General features: G+C 38.8%; 1 protein-coding gene across 6 annotated transcripts in view; it reads left to right on the forward strand.

Moving 5' to 3' along the window:
* The window catches only part of osbpl9 (oxysterol binding protein-like 9), a 345,172-nt gene that overhangs the window by 280,590 nt on the left and 47,363 nt on the right, over nucleotides 1-17,219 (forward strand). For 4 of the 6 annotated variants that reach the window (XM_063064345.1, XM_063064341.1, XM_063064342.1 and 1 more), the window contains 2 exons: nucleotides 9,803-9,841; nucleotides 11,602-11,695. In XM_063064345.1, coding sequence (XP_062920415.1) covers nucleotides 9,803-9,841; nucleotides 11,602-11,695 — 133 coding nt within the window. The remainder of the gene's footprint in view (nucleotides 1-9,802; nucleotides 9,842-11,601; nucleotides 11,696-17,219) is intronic. The other 2 variants (XM_063064343.1, XM_063064344.1) reach the window with 1 other exon arrangement.

The following is a 17,219-nucleotide window of genomic DNA, read 5'->3' on the forward strand; positions in this document are numbered from 1 at the left end:
AATAAGGAAAGGGGGATGGAGCTAATGTGATTGCTTTTCTGGCAATTGGAATGGAACAGATAGGTAGGATAATTTCTTATGTCATTCTAAGTATAATAAGTAATTTAATATTGTTTAATTCCCTTGTTTGATAAGTAATCTCTCTATGTTACTCTACTTGCTTTGCTCTGTCCTTCATGTTGTATAATTCAAACTTAATTTCTTTTTTTTTGGAATTGATCTGTAATTGACACCATACAATTGTGCCTAGCTTTGACTATGAATTCCACGATATATTTCTGAGGACAAAGCTAGAATAATCAACATGTGAATTCTGTAAATTTTAAACTGATTTATCTGAATGACATTGGTGTTGAGGTTTTTTCTATTTCATTAAATTGTCAAACTCTGTGAAGGAAGTTGTCATCTCATGCAGCATTATGCCTATTCATTTCTTTCATAGATTGAGGTGATTAGAAATTATGTGGTGGAGACATTTCCAAGATGCACTATCCAATCAGTGAAGTTGCACTTCTAATTTCTTTCATGCAAATAGCTGCATTTTCTATTTTTGTTCTTATTAAATAGCATCTTGTTCACTTGAACTGCCAATTCCTTCCACCAGATGTATAACTGCAAGAAAAAGTTTGTGAACTCTTTGCAATTACCTGGGGTTTTCTGCATTAATTACTCATGAAATGTGGTCTGATCTTCATCGAAGTCCCAATAATAGACAAACCCAATCTTCCTAAACTAATCACACACATTTCATGTCTTTATTGAACACATTGTTTAATCATTCACTGTCTGGGCTGGAAAGAAAGTATTTAAACCCCTGTGTTTAGTAACTGGTAGAATCTCCTTTAGCAGCAATAACCTCCACCAAACATTTCCTGTAGCTGCTGATCAGACTTGCTCAATGGCGAGGAAGAATTTTAGAACATTACTCCATACAAACCTGTTTCAGTTCATCAGTATTTCTGGGATACCTTGCATGAACAGCCCTCTTTAGGTCATGCCACAACATTTCAATTGGGTTAAGGTCTGGATTCTGACTTGGCCATTCCAAAACACAACTTTCTTCTTTTTAAACCATTCTGTTGTTGATTTATTCTTGTATCATTGACTTGTTGCATCACCCAACTTCTATTAAGTTTAAGGTGACTGACCGCTACCCTGGCACTCTCATCTAAAATGTCTTGATACAATTTTGAATATATCATTCCCTCAGTAATAGCAAGCTGTCCAGGCCCTGAGGCAGCAAAGCAACCCCAAACCATGATGCTCCTTCCGCCATGTTTCACAGTTGGGTTGAGGTTTTGTGCCCTTTCTTCCTCCAAGCATAGCAGTGTGCATTTCTGCCAAAAAGTTCAACATTTGTACCACAAGACATAGGAGCAGAATTAGGCCATTTGGCCCATCAAGTCTGCTCTGAAATTCAATCATTACTGATTTTTTTTTCTTTACCTCCTCAGCCCCACTCCTCGGCCTTCTCCCCGTAACCTTTGATGCCTTGGTCAGTCAAGAATCTATCAATTTACACCTTGAATACACCCAGTGACCTGGCCTCTACAGCTGCCTGTGGTAACAAATTCCACAAATTCACCACCCTCCGGCTAAAGAGATTTCTCCACATCTCTGTTTTAATGGATACCCCTCAACCCTGAGGCTGTGCCCGCTTGTCCTAGACTCACCCACCACGAAAAACATCCTTTCCAAATCTACTCTGTCCAGGCCTTCCAACATTTGAAAGGTTTAAATTAGATCTCCTGCTCATCATTCTAAATTCCAGCAAGTACAGGCCCAGAGCCATCAAACGTTTGCATATGATAACCCTTTCATTCTCTGATTCATCCTTGTGTACCTCCTCTGAACCCTCTCCAATGCCAGCACATCTTTTCTTAGATAAGGTGCCCAAAACTGTTCACAAAACTCGAGGTGAGGCCTCACCAGTGCCTTGTGCAGCCTTAGCATCACATCCCTGCTCTTGTGTTCTAGACCTCTGGAAATGAATGCTACCATTGCATTTGCCTTCCTCACCACTGACTCAACCTGCAAGTTAACCTTCAGGATGGTTCTGCACAAGTACTCCCAAGTCCCTTTGCACCTCAGAATTTTGGATTTTCTCTCTGTTTAGAAAATAGTCTGCACATGTTTTTCTTCCACCAAAGTGCATGATCATGATTTTCCAACACCGTATTTCATTTGCCACTTTCTTGCCCATTCTCTTAATCTGGCTAAGTCTTTCCATAGCCTTCCTGTTTCCTCAGCTACCGGCCCTCCACCAATCCTTGTATCATCTGCAAACTTTCCATTACCTAAATCATTGATATACAGCATAAAAAGAAGCGGTCCCAACAAGTGGAGTGAAATTTGCTATTTTCTTGGCCTCTGGAACGATGCCAGAATCCAGTGATTCTTGGAAGATCACTACTAATGCTTCCACAGTCTCCATCACTATCACTTTCAGAACCCAAGGCTGTAGTTCATCTGGTCTGGGTGATTTTTGTACCTTTAGGTCTTTCAGCTGTTTGAGCACCCTTGTTATTGTAACGGAACTCACTTCTCTTCCATCACACCCTTTAACACCTAGCGCACTGCTAGTGTCTTCCACAGTGAAGACTGAGCAAAATACTCATTTAATTCATCTGCCATCTCCTTGCCCCCCCCATAATTAATTCTGCAGCCTCATTTTCTAGCACTCCTATATCTGTTCTCATCTCTTTTATTTTTTGTGTACTTGGAAAAAGCTTTTTCTATCCAGCTTGATATTGTTTGCTAACTTGCTTTCATATTTCATCTTTTCCCTTCTAATTATTTTTTTAGTTGCTTTCTGTAGGTTTTTAAAAGCTTTCCAATCCCTATCTTCCTGCTAATTTTTGCTTTGTTGTATGCACTCTCTTTTGCTTTTACATTTGCTTTGACTTCCCTTGTAGGCCACAATTGCACTAATTTGCAATATGAGTACTTCTTTGTTTTTTGACTATCTCTATCCTGCACCTTCCTCATTTTCCCTAAAACTCAAGCCATTATGGCTCTGCTGTCATTCCTAACTGCATCTCCTTCAAATTTACTTTGGCCAGCACCTCTCTCATACCGCTATAATTTCCTTTACTCCACTGAAATACTGCTACATCAGGCTTTACTTTCTCCCTATCAAGTTTCAAATTGTGATCACTGCCTCCTAAGTGTTCCTTTACCTTAAGCTATCAAATCATCTCTGGTTCTTCACATAACACCTAATCCAGTATAGCTGATCCCCCAGTAGGCTCAGTGACAAACTGCTCTAAAAAGTAATCTCATTGGCATTCAACAAATTCACTCACTTGGGATCCATTGGCAACCTGATTTTCCCAATCTACCTGCATGTTAAAATCTGCCATGATTATCATAACATTGCCCTTTTGACATGCCTTTTCTATTTCCTGTTGTAATCTGTGGTCCACATCCCATCTACTGTTGGGAGGCCTGTATATAACTGATATCAGAGTCCTTTTACCCTTGCAGTTTCTTAACTCATCCTACAAGGATTCAACATCTTCCAATCCCATGTCTTGCCTTTCTAATGATTTGATGCCATTCTTCACCAGCATCCCATCCCTCCTATCCCTCCATAACAAATTTGTAACCTTGTACATTCAGCTCCAAGCTACAACTATCCGTCAGCCACGATTTAGTGATGGCACAACATCATACCTGACGATCTGTAAAAGTACAACAAGATCATCCACCTTATTTCTTATGCTCCATGCACTGAGATATAACACTTTGAGTAATGTATTTGCTACCCTTTTTTGATACTCCATCCCTAATGCACTGATGCTTACCCTGCTGACTGCAATTTTGTCCTATCATCTGGCTGCCCTTCCTGACAGTCTGACTGCACACTATCTTTGCTTTTTTTCCCTACCATCTGCCCTATCCTGAGTCCCTTCACCCTGCTTCCCATCCTAGTGCTAATTTAGTTTACACCTTCCTCAGCTGCTCTTCAAACCTGCCCGTGAGAATATTGGTCCCCCTTGGGTTCAGGTACAAATTGTTACTTTTGAACAGGTCATATCTCCCCCAGAGGCGATCCCAATGATCCAAGAACCTGAAGCCCTTTCCCCTGACCAGCTTCTCAGCCACACATTTATCTGCCAAATCATCCTGTTTTTACCCTCACTGGAGTGTGGCCCATTTAGCAATCCAGAAATTACTACTATGGAGGTCCTGCTTCTCAGCTTTCTACATAGCTCTCTAAATTCTCTCTTCAGGACCTCATTGCTTTTCCTTCCTGTCATTGGTACCAATGTGTACCAAAATATTCAGCTGCTCTCCCTCCCTCTGTAAAATGCTGTGGATGCAGTCTGAGATGCCCCTGACCCTGGCACCTGGGAGGCAACAGACCATCTGGGTGTCCTGTTGACGTTCACAGAATCTCCTGTCTGTTCATCTGACTATTGACTCCCCTATCACTATTGCTCCCTTCTTCTCCCTCTTTTCCTTCTGTAGCACATACTCATGCTCAGTACCAGTAACCTGGTCTCCGTTGCATTCCCTTGGGAGCTAATCCTCCATATCAGTATCCAAAACAGTATACTCATTATTGAGGGGAATGGCCACGTGGGTGCTCTGTGCTAACTGCCTGTTTGCCTTCCAGTTTCTTCTCCTGACAGTTACCTAGCTACCTGCCTCCTGCAACTTGGGTATGACTACTTCCCTGTAGCTCCAATCGATGAATTCCTCACTCTCCCTTACAAGCCAAAGATTATCCAGCTGCTGGCCCAGATCCCTAACACAGTCTTCAAGGAGCTGCAGCTGGATGCACCACGCAGATGGTCCTTCTCTGGGAAATTTGGAGTCTCCCAACACTCCAACATCTGGCATGAAGAACACATAGTGGCCATTTAAACTACACTAGTACCCCTGACACAGTAAGTAAAAAGGGAAACTTAACAGAAACTTACCCAGAGCCAATGCCAATTCTGAGCTGAAGCCTCCTTTAAGCCAAAGCCTGACACTCCCACCCTCACCACTGGCCCACTCCCAACAGTGAGTGCTCCACTTGACTCTCTGCTACTTGCGCCGACCTGTGAGAAACCTCCTCACTGTACGCTGTTCTGGTTGCTGATTGGGAATGACACCAAACTCCTGCAAAGCTCTCCTTTTAAACTGTTGTCTCTTCTGTCTGCAGAACATTGTCCCAGAAGCATTGTCAAACATTCAGGTGATCTTTTGTAAACTTGAGACTTACAGCAATATTTGTTTCAGAGAGCAGTGGGTTCTTCTGTGGTGTCCTTCCATGAATACCATTCTTACTCAGAGTTTTTCTTTTAGTGGACATGTGAACAGAGACTCCCACTTCTACAGATTTCTGCAGGTCTTTTGCTGTTACCGTGGCTTCTTTTTCACCTTCTTCAGCATTGCACATTGTGCTCTTGGTGTGATCTTTGAGGGACGCACACTCCTAGGGAGAGTAGCAACAGTACTAAATTTCCTCCATTTGTAGACAATTTCTCTTACTGTGGACTGATGAACACCCAGGTCTTTAGAAAAGCTTTTGTAGCCTTTTCCAGCTTCATGCATCTCTACAATTCTTCTCGGGTCCTCTGAAAGTTGTTTTGATTGAGGCACGGTGTACATAAACAGATCTTTCTTGAGATGAGCAGGCTCTGTCAGTAACCTGACTTTGTGTCTTTTTTAATAGGCTAGGACACCTCTACAACCCACAACTCCAATCTTATTTCATTGATTGGAACACCTTGCTGCAAATAGCTTTTGTAGAAGGCATTACCCCAGAGGTTCACATACTTTTTTGAACTTAGACTGTGAATGATTAAATAATGTGCTCAATAAAGACATGATAAGTACAATTGTTCATGTGTTATTACTTTAGACAGGTTGGGTTTGTCTAATATTGTGACTTAGAAGACGATTAGACCACATTTTATGAGTAATTAATGTAGAAAACCAGGTAATGCGAAGGGTTCACAAATGGTTTCTTGCATCTGTACATTTCGCAGGGTAAACAAGCTGCTCTTGAATTATGTCAGGATCTGGTTTTGACCTTGTGATGTAGAAATTTTAACTTCGATAGTTTGTGAAAGCAGAGATCATTCTCCTCTCATTGCGTGGTTGAGTTCAGCCATGTGTGGAATCATGTACTAAGCTGATGTTCTACATTTTGTTACTGCAGTACTAAGCTGGCCTCCATTTCCACCCAGTCTGATTATTTTTGTACAGTTCTCATCTTGATGCAGAACTAATCATGCCAGGAGTTCAAAGGCACTGTTCACTATCAAGCTGCAGAAATGCAGAGTTCCAACTTAGAAATCAACACACCCAATTTTGTTTCCACAGATGCTGCTTGACCTGCTGAGTTCTTCCAGCAGTTTATTTTTTTGCTGTAGAAATGTAGAATTTTGTTGCTCAATTATTATGCCTACATGTTCAAGTTTGTTTAAATACGTTCTTGAGAAAAATAGATTGCTGCAATTCATCTTTTTCTGCTTGTTCTGAAATGTAGAGGTAGGCTACTAACTGGAAAGTGTTCAGAAAATATTCAGGTTTTCATCCACCAATGATAAGGCAATGGTGGTATAGGTTCCAGTTAGGGGAAATATGATCTGGAAGTGGTGGACCCACACATCACTACTTCAGTCCTGCATGGTGGCCTCAACCTTTAGATTGGTGACCTTCTCTCATTCCCTTTGGTCAGCAGTCCTTTCTGGTGTATAAAGCCAAGTTTCAAGTTATATCTAACTATTATTGTCACTTTTCTGTCTTTCCTATTCACAACTGCAGCTGAGCACACAACTCTCCATTTTATTAGTTCTTTCTTTAGGTAAGGTTAGCAGTTCCATCTAGTCCATCTTTTTCCCAGGGCAAAGATTGAAGGTGAAAAGGGGAAGAACTAAAGGGGATCGTCACGCAGAGGATGCTGGGTAAATGTTACAAGCTGCCCGAGGAAATGGCAGAGTAGGGTACAGTTACAACATTTTAAAAGACATTTGCACCAGAATGTGAATACAAAAGTTTTAGAGGTATATGGACAAATGCAGGCAAGTGGGACGAGCTCATGTCGTCTGCTTGGTTGGCATTGATGGGTGGGGCTGAAGGGTCTGTATCTGTGCTTCATTACTCTGAAGTCTAAGGGGGCATGTATCAGGATCTGCGTGCATGTTTGTTAGTAGCTTGGCAGGTGCAGTCTCAATTAGCTTGATACCTTGGTAGTACTGAAAGTAATATACCATTTGTGCTTCTGTGGAGACATCTATTTTATGGATAATTTTTCATTTTCATATATTTGTGATGCTCATTGTCACTTGTTCTAGTTCCTTTGGAAATGAAATCTGTGTGTGAGTTCTTGTTGCTGATGCAATGGAATATGAAACATGCTGAACATGCTTTATGCAGTATTATTTGTCTGGTAGTTGTCTTTAGTTACTACTTTAATCAGCTAATCTAGCGGATTCACATAATGAAAATTAATGGCTATCAAAACTAGGTTAATTGTCCCAAAAATTTACAAAATTCTTAATATCAACTGAATGTAAAAACAACTACCCTGGTCAGAAAAGGCATTGCAAATTCAATTCAGTTAGTTACATCTTTTCAAAATTGTTGGCCAATGGAATATTTTACATAACTGTGCAGATGACAACAGCCAGAGGCACATTTCTTCCATCTTTTTTCTAAGTTGTCTTATCCTGCCAGTGCTTCCCCATGGGCAGATAGTTTACAAAGCACATTTTATGCAGTTTCACCAATTTGTGCTGAGTACATGAGACCAGAGCAGCATTCAGTATTTTTCCAGTTATTCTCCCGAGAGAACATCAGAAATACTGAGTGTTCTCCCATTGGCCATGCAGGAAAGAATATGATCCTGCTAAATGCAGAATAAATATAATCTCTTCATAATAATCCAGAAAACTGGGACTCACATTATATCATGTTACTATTAAGTCATAAATCTCAGTTGGAGCTGTTACAGTATGTTTCAAATGTTATTTGTTACTGAAAAATGTGAACTAAGATCATTTCTTCATTATACCTTTGTATCTGGTATAATGAATGCTCATCCCAAAAGTAAAACATAAGAAAAACAATATAATTTTTTTCAAACAAGAAACAGCAAAAACAAAAATGCTACCTTGCTTTAAACAGCCTTGACATACATTGCCTATAAAACCCCTCTTGGAAGTTTTCATGTTTTATTGTTTTACAACACTGAAGCAATCAATTTGGCTTTTTTGACACTAATCAACAGAAGAAGGATTCTTTCGTGTCAATGTGAAAACAGTTCTCTACAAAGTTATCTAAATTAATTACAAACAAAAACACAAAATAATTGATTGCATAGTATTCACTCCTATTAATATAACACACCAAGGCATCACTGGTGACTTTAGAAGTCACATAATTAGTTATATGGCGATCATTGTGTGCAGTCAGGTGTTTCAATTGATTGTAGTAAAAATACACCTTCCAGAGAAGGTCCAGCTGCTGGTGAGTCAGTCTCCTGGCAAAAACTACACCATGAAGACAAAAGAATACTCTAAGCAACTCTGCGAAAAGGTTATTGAAAAGCACAAGTCAAGAGATGGATACAAGAAAATTTCCAAGTCACTGAATATCCCTTGGAGTACAGTTAAGTCAATCATCAAGAAATGGAAGGAATATGGCACAGCTGTAACTCTGCCTTGAGCACTCCATCCTCAAAAACTTGAGTGACCGTGCAAGAAGGAGATAGTGAGGGAGGCCACCAAAAGTCCTATGACAACTCTGGAGGAGTTACAGTGGCTGAGATGGGAGAGACTGCACACACAGCTGTTGCCCAGTTATTTCACCAGTCGCAGCTTTATGGTAGAGTGGCAAAGGGAAAGCTACTGTTGTGGGGGGGGGGGGCCTCACATGAAACCTTGGCTAGAGTTTTCCAGAAAGCATGTGGGAGATGCTGAAGTCAGCTGAAAGAAGGTTCTATGGTCTGATGAAACCAAAATTGAGCTTTTCGCCGATCAGACTATACCCTATGTGAAGGTAGAGGGTAAAATGAATGCAACAAAATACAGGGAAATCTTGGAGGAAAACCTGGTGCAATCTGCAAGAGAACTGTGACTTGGGAGAAGATTTGTTTTCCCACAAGACAATGACCCCAAGCTTAAAGCCAAAGCTACACAGGACTGGCTTAAAAATAATAAAGTTAATGTCCTGGAGTAACCATATCAGTGTCCAGACCTCAATCCAATTGAGAATTTGTGGCTGGACTTGAAAAGGGCTGTTCACTCACGATCCCCATGCAATCAGACAGAGATTGAGCAGTTTTGTAAAGACGAGTTGGGGAAAAATTGCAGTGTCCAGATGTGCAAAGCTGATATAGAGACCTATCCTCACAGACTCAAGACTGTAATTGCAGCCAAAGGTACATCTATTAAATGCTGACTTGAAGGGGGTGAATACTTGTCCAATCAATTATTTAGTATTTCTTATTTGTAATTAATTTAGATCACTTTGTAGAGGTTTGTTTTCACCTTGACATGAAAGAGTCTTTCCGTTGCACAGTGTCAAAGCCAAATTAAATCCAATGTGATTCAATATTGTAAAACAATAAAACTTGAAAACTTCCAAGGGGGGTGATACTTATAGGCACTGTATTTTCAAAACTATTACTATGTAGCTATTGAATTATGGCTCCAGTTTTTAAAAAAAGTAAGCATTTAAATTCTGGGCACATTTAGTTTGAAGTATACTAATGATTACCTAAGCTCTAAATGGGTTATTTTAGACTTTGCCCAGTTGTTTAACAGTGTCTTGAAAAATTCTTTCTTTCTAAAATTTTAAGGACCAAAGTAATGAGGAGAAGCACGCAAATGGAATGATAGTAAGTTTGTAAATTAGTATGATACTTTGTTATTCTATCCTATGTCTTATGGTCTTTTCTTTCTTACTTGGTTATACGCTACAAGGGAAAAAGTGATTTGCAATGTAGTTGATAAAGAAATCCTATATCGTTATAGGTTTCTGGATGTTCAATTACTGATTTGCTGCTGTTTACTTACTCTTCTGGTTGCTTCCATTTCTTGTATGTCTTCTCTAGCTTGGCATCTACAGTGATTTGTAAAAGCATTACAAATTACACGAATATTGATGTTCCTGTTATTATAAATGTCCAGATGTATTCATGACTGATTGAATTAGTGCCTTAAACTAAAACTGTATGATATTACTGCCTTGTATTGTTTCCCAGGTTTTTAGATTACAACAAAAATACAAGCATTCATTTTGACGTCTGTGAGGTTTAGCATGACCGTAATCAGTTACTGGACTGCAGTTTGCAGCCAAACAGGGAACATTTAGTGCTTCAGAGCTACTGTATGTGTAGATGCTGGGTTATGGAACTCTGAACCTTAAAATGGTATCATCTTTTTGAAAATCAGTAATGCTGGTTTCTGGAATTCATGAAATTCTCTATCCAGCTTGTGGACTTCTTTTAATATTTGTTTGGCATTCATTTGCCTGGTTGTAGAATTAGATGCTGTTTAACTTTTGAAACCCTGCTATGGTTTCAGTGTGCTGCCTGCTGGTATTTTTGTTGAATGTTGTGTAGCATCACATTGTGTACTGTCCAAAATGCTGAGAATAAATGAATCCAGGTTTTGATAGGATTCATCTGTGACATGGTAAGTTTTATAAATGTGTTCATTTATTACTATTTGTTGCTTTCAATTACTGAATGCACCGGGTTCATTAACTTGAAATGTAAAAGCCTATAATTTGTTTAAATGTAAATATTTTCTTTATTGCAAAGCATTGCTCTTGAAATACCTCAATTAATGTTACTTGAAATAATGCTTTTAATTATTTACATGTACTAATATGAACTGCATGTCATGTTTTCTTTTTGACATAATCCATGTTTCATATTTTGGACTGATAAATTTCACAACATATGTCAGTGATAATAAACCTGATTCTGATTCTTGGCTGTATGCTATTTGTTGAATCCTAATTCTTTCCGCAAAATGCCATAGTCATGCTGTTCAAAAATTCAAACTTGGATATTCATTTAGAATTTTAGAATTGAGATATCATGTCACAAATGTGTATGTTTTCAAGATTGTTGCTTGTCTTACTTCATTAAGGTAGTAACTTGATACTTTTGAGCATCTCTTTAAAATTTTAGAAGTATATTTTTGATCCTTTTTAGAAAATTTACCAGTACTCCTAGCAACAATATACAGTCACAATCTGTGGAAGCATTTGTATGCATTTTCAAACGTTATAATGTTACAAAAAGTTGTGTTAAAGAAGGGCAGGCATGGCACATTTGGTAAACTGTGCTTTCATAATTGAAACAACTGAATAGCAAAAGAAAAGCAAATCCTGCACATCATAAATCACAGGACACATTTATGTAAGCCTTCGTGCTGATAATTGCTCAAGTAACTGGATCAAATTTAATTGATTACCATGTTAATTGTTATTAGTTTTATAATCCTTCCTCTTCTTTTAAATTTCTCCTCCCCTCTCTCTCAGGTTTTAGCTGACTTCCACTCTGGATCTGTTTCTGTGCCCTGATGCTATCCAATATTAGTATGGTGATGCAACAACCTTTTAACTTTTTTTTTCTGATCTCTCCAGAGTACAATCAACCCAGTGGATGGCGTTTTTCAGCCCAATCCTTTGGAGTCAGCTGTAATTAGCACTATGCCTACCCAAACTGTTTTACCACCAGGTATATAGTTACATCAAATAGTATGTACAATCATATAGCTGAAGCACATGATATTATACTTTGAAAATACAGTTGATTGGCTCCAGTATTAGTTTGCTGTCTTTGGGTTTTTAATAATAGTTTTGTGCTTAGAGTTATTAAAATAGTATTATCCAACCTAATTAATAGTGATAACACTTAAGGAAAACGGGTAGCAATTATATTTTTGCTTGTGATTGGTAGATAGTAATGTGTAACTTGCAACTGTTACTTAATCAAGCTATGGTTTACTTATTTACATAATTGAAAATTTGCCCTTGGGAGAGAGCGAATTCCTAGGTATGTTCTTGAGAGCAGTACTTTCAAGTAAAAGCATATCCATTTTCATTTTTTTCAACCTTGTAGATGGCAGTATTATAAGACTCTCTAGTAAAAAATGTGCTTTTAATTTTTTTGAGGTGAATTATTTTGAGAGAAACAACTTATCTGGGTTTTGTAGTTTTTGCACTATCTTCCATCATGCCTAATGGTTTCCATATATCACAATTATTTCTGCAACTACTACTGTATCTTCATATGTCTGTAATTGAGGGGTAAAATAATTTGTAATATCCAAATTTGGCCAATATCTCATCCTCTTTCAAGGTCCCGCTATAAAGAATATGTCATGGAATTATGTGAATTGCTATGTTTTGTTGAGGCAATCAAATAATTTGATATCCAACTAAAGGAGTCAGTATGTGACTTGTATGAGTGGGATACATTTTAATCTGTTCATCCAGTCCTCTCAAGCTATTCCTCTTCCAAGTGCTTTTACATCTGTTAAATCCTATCAACTGTGTGTCTTTGAAAAAAAAATCAAATTAAATTTCTCTCCAAGTGAATCACCTGCTTTTCTTTACGTGACCCCTGCAGTGATTACCACGCATTTGTATGACATTTAAATATATACAAGGTAGGATTTAGAAAGGAAGTATGCATTAATTCAGTGTTACTGTTTACAAATGTATTATGAAAACTGTCTTGCTTACTTAATTGGTAGTCAAAAAGTAAAATTATATGATTACTTCGTTACTTCATTAAGTGAAAGATCTTGTGTTTTGTATTTGCAGGTAGATTCAATTTTGTTGCAAATTTAATTTACTGACTTAAGATTTACATAGATGACTTTGTCAAATGACTGGTGATGTTAATGGGTCTTGTGATTATTGCATAGATGCCATTCAGTGAATTTAGGCACAGGAAGATGCATAATTGAGAGCAAAAGTTGAGAAGCTGTTGTTAATAATGATGCGAAGATTAGTGGAGTTGTGGATCAGGAGTATGGTTTCCTTAGGCCACAGAAAGATATAGATCATATGGAAAGAGGGCAGGGTGGTGGCAGATGGGATTTATTCTGACCAAATAAGGAGCATTTCATTTTGAGTTGTCTAATACTGGCCAAACTTGGCTAGTAATGGCTGGGAACTTGTAAATGTTGATGTGCAAGTTTATAATTCCCTGGAAATGTTGACAAGAGTGCAGTGGGTAGTGAAGATGATGTTCAGGTTGCTTCCCTTCATTGACAGGGGTATTGAGTTGGCAAAATTATGTTGCAGCAGCTGAAAAAGATATTAGCTAGGCTACAGTTAGACTGGTGTATGCATTACCAGGAGTGAAGCGTTTCAGTTATAGGAAGATAGTAGGGATTCAAGAAGCTGAGGAGCAACCTTTATAGAGGTTCATAAAATTGAGGAGCATAGATAAGTTAGGTATCCAGTCTTTTTCAAGGGTATGGGAGTTCAAACCAGAGGCCGTAGTTTTATGGTGAGGAGGGTATCTGAGGTGCAAGTTTTTCCACACAGAGGATGGTGAGTATATGAAACAAACTGCTAGTGGAGGTGATAGAGCTGGATACAATCACAGTGTTGAAAATGCTTTTGTTCGGACTCATGAGTAGGAAAGGAATAGAGGGATATGGACAATATTCACAAAAATAATATTAGCATGAATAAATCTCTATTAGCATGAACAAGTTGTTCTATGCTGAGAAGTCTATTTATGCTAGTAAATGGGCATTCAGTAACAGGGTCATAGGACCTGTTTCTCTCTGTGGCTTACTGTCGTATGTATCTGCAAAACAAGCCAAATTTGTCCTGATTGATTCAGTATGATACAGCAGTGCAGTAACTATGTTAGTGGACTTGTCATCCTGAGCTTAAGACAATCAGTAGAGTTACTAGGACTTGATGTTTCAATCCCTATGGTAAGTCAGCACTCTCGATGTTGGCAGTGGGCTTGGAGTGGTGACAAGGAGGGAGGGTAGGTACGTGATCGGGGTCACCAGGTGGGCACCCTCCTTCTTTGACGTTTCGTTGATAAGCCCACGACGTCTCCAGAGGGCTCAACGGTGCTACCTGGTGTCCCAGATACACCCCCCTCAGTTCCATACCCTCCTGTCTTCATTTTTCAGCCCAGTTGTTTTCTTTCCTTTTCATCCAAATCCACTTGCTGCTTTCTTCTGCTGCATTTGACAAGGACTTGATTGCTTGTTGGAGGGAGTGACCCCTCACCCCCATCTTCTTCAATAGACTGGTTGTAGATGTAGCAACGAATCCCCTGCATCCCACTTTTACAGGGAAAATCTTGGTCTTCCAGCCATTCTGGGCAGCTTTAGTTGACAGTACAGAGTACTTGGTCTTTTTCCTCTCATAAGCTTCTTTGACACCATCTTTCCATGGTACTGTCAATTCCACAACATATGCCAGCTTGCAAAAATATAATCACATCATACCATAGAAGCTTGGTGGTTAAATACACTCAAATAAAATCTGGAAATAATCAACCATTGGGTTATTATTAAAAATCCATTTTATTTACAGATATTTTGGGGGAAGTAAATCTGCTATCTTGTTTTGCTTGGAAGTAACTACAGAATTATAGTAATAAGATAAAAGTCTTGGGTTTGACCACATTACTGTTGCATTAGAACTGATGACCTTATGCTTGTCTTGCTAATGTTGCTCATGTGAGAGTTGGGAAAAAATTATCTATGTGCAAAACGTTGGTAGTAGATTTCCTTGACAAGACAGTAAGCAACAATTGTTGTTGGTTAGACTTTTCTTTGATTATATAATGGGCCAAGTTTTACTGTAAATGCAAAGATGAGAATTACAACTCATGGGAATCAGTCCTCCATCTCTGCTTTAATCTAATTTTTATTTCTTTTTAAATTTTATTCTTTGAAGTGAATGCCAAAATGCTACACTGCTCTGACTTATATCTACTGGTTCAGATTCTTCACTGCTCATTAATGATTCACTTGGCTGGTTAAACTAATACCCAGTTGCTTGCACTTTAAGCAAAGATTTAGATTCCCTCCTGATGATAAAGCCACAGTTTGAACTTTCCACTGAGTTTGCATTGCAAAGGACCATATGAAATGTTTTTTAAATGCTGAACTGAATTTTCATCCATGATTTGTTCCAGTCTGTGTAACCAGAGCAATTAACTGTGCATCTTCCTCACCAATCCATCTGAGGAATTGTGAAAATTATTTTTTTCTCTATTCCTTGTAATCAAATTCTGCTGTCCTCTAGTTATTACTTAAGAAGAATGGACTAATAATTTGCAGACCTGACAACCTACCTTACTGGCCTCCAACTTTAAAAAAATTGAAGGAAGTGGCAGTGATTATTATAAAAGTATATAGAATTATCAGAACAAGTTTTGAGGGGGTGGGGTGGTTTGCGATAACAAGTAGAGTTTACATAGTTCTTTACAAGTTCCAGCTAGGCTTTTTCATTATGACAAACAGATCTCACAAAAATTAAGGTTCTTTGGCACCAAGGGAAGGTAACAAGTTGGAACTCAGTTGCACTCTGGGGAAGGAAATATTTGGCTGAGCTTGTAGTGACTGGGAAGCTGCTTGCAATGTGATTCAATGGGTTCCTTCCTTCTGAGTTAAATTTAGTAAAGGGATAAAATACTCAAGGAGGGCCATTTCCCATAGCCTAGGTCTTAAAATAGATCTGCTCATTTCAAAGAATTGGAGGGAGTTAAGGAAACATTTTTAATTTGCCAAAATTGGAAGAAACTGGAGTTCCCTAACTCAAAGGGTGATAGCCATAGAAACTGGGGAGGAGGGACAATAAAAAGTAATAAGCCACAGTGTACAGAGTTGTAGGCTGAACTAGGAAGTGGTAAATGCCTCTTCCCTCTGCTGTTAGTGCCACGATTCTATGATCAAAGTGAGAGGAAGAAAGATTTATAATTGACAATGCCAGATAAAGTTTGAGAGTGATAATCTACAATTATAATATGTAATTCTTTGTGTCAAGGAATTTTTATCACTCGGCATCATATTCTGAGAAATGATTTGAAGATTATTTGAGTTGGTTTTCAGTGGTGAATATACTTCATAGCTACAATGGAAATGTGGGTACTTTATGTAGCCCAATGTGTTAACTGGTAGGGAGCTGGAAGTCTGTGCAGACCAACTGGCTGGAATGTTCAAGGACCTCTTTAATCTCTCACTGCTACATTTGAAGATTCTAACCTGCTTCAAAAGTTCAACAGTCACACCAATGTCTAAGAAGAGTAGAGTAAGCTGCCTGTATGATTAACACCTGGTAGCACTCTCATTTACTGTGAAGGAGTGCTTTGAAATCATGACAGAATTAACTTCTACTGGAGTAAGAACCTGGACCTATTGCTATCATCCCATCAGTACTGATTACCAGGCTTCAAAATCTGGACCTGGATCTGGATTATCATCTTTCTTATCAAAAGATCCTCCCTGACAATCAACACAGGAGCACCTCAAGGATGTGTGTTTAGGCCACTACTCTGCTTTCCTTACACTCATGACTGCGGCTGCCGAGGGCTGTAGACTCAGCTAGTTCCATCACAGGCACAACCCACCCTGTCATTGAGGACATCTTCAAGAGGTAATGCCTCAAGAAGCTGTCAAGGACTTTCACTGTCTGCGCCATGCCCTCTCTATGTTGCCAGCATTGGGGAGGATGTACAGGAGTCTGAAGACTTGCACTCAATATTTAAAGAGCAGCTTCTCCCCTGTCATCAGATTTCTGAAAGGTCCAGGCGCAGTGCTTAGTTATTTGTCTTTTGCACTGTCTTTATTTTGTAACTTACTATTATTACAATATGTCTTGTACTGTACTGCTACAAACTAAATGTCATGATGTACTGTATGTCAGTGAGGATAAACCTTATTCTGATGGGGAGTCAGACAGTGATATTTCTCCAAAGTTAACAAGGAAGGAACATATCTGGTCCACAAGATAAAATTCTAAATTGGTCAAGGCAAATTTTGACCAGATTAGACCTGAAATTGCAGAAGTTGCTTTGCATTGGTTGTTTGCAGATAAAGGGTCATCTGACAAATGGGGATCTTTTAAAATAAGATATTGGGAGCTTAAGGTCTCATGTTCCTGTTACAGTGAAGGGCAGGGGTTGGCAGGAATAAGAAGCCCTGAATGGCACTGGATATTGAGGCTCTTTGTTCAAGAATAAAAAGACGTGTGCCAGATATTGGTAGCTGAAA

Source organism: Mobula hypostoma, chromosome 12 (assembly GCF_963921235.1).
Source record: "Mobula hypostoma chromosome 12, sMobHyp1.1, whole genome shotgun sequence".
Classification (NCBI taxonomy): domain Eukaryota; kingdom Metazoa; phylum Chordata; class Chondrichthyes; order Myliobatiformes; family Myliobatidae; genus Mobula; species Mobula hypostoma.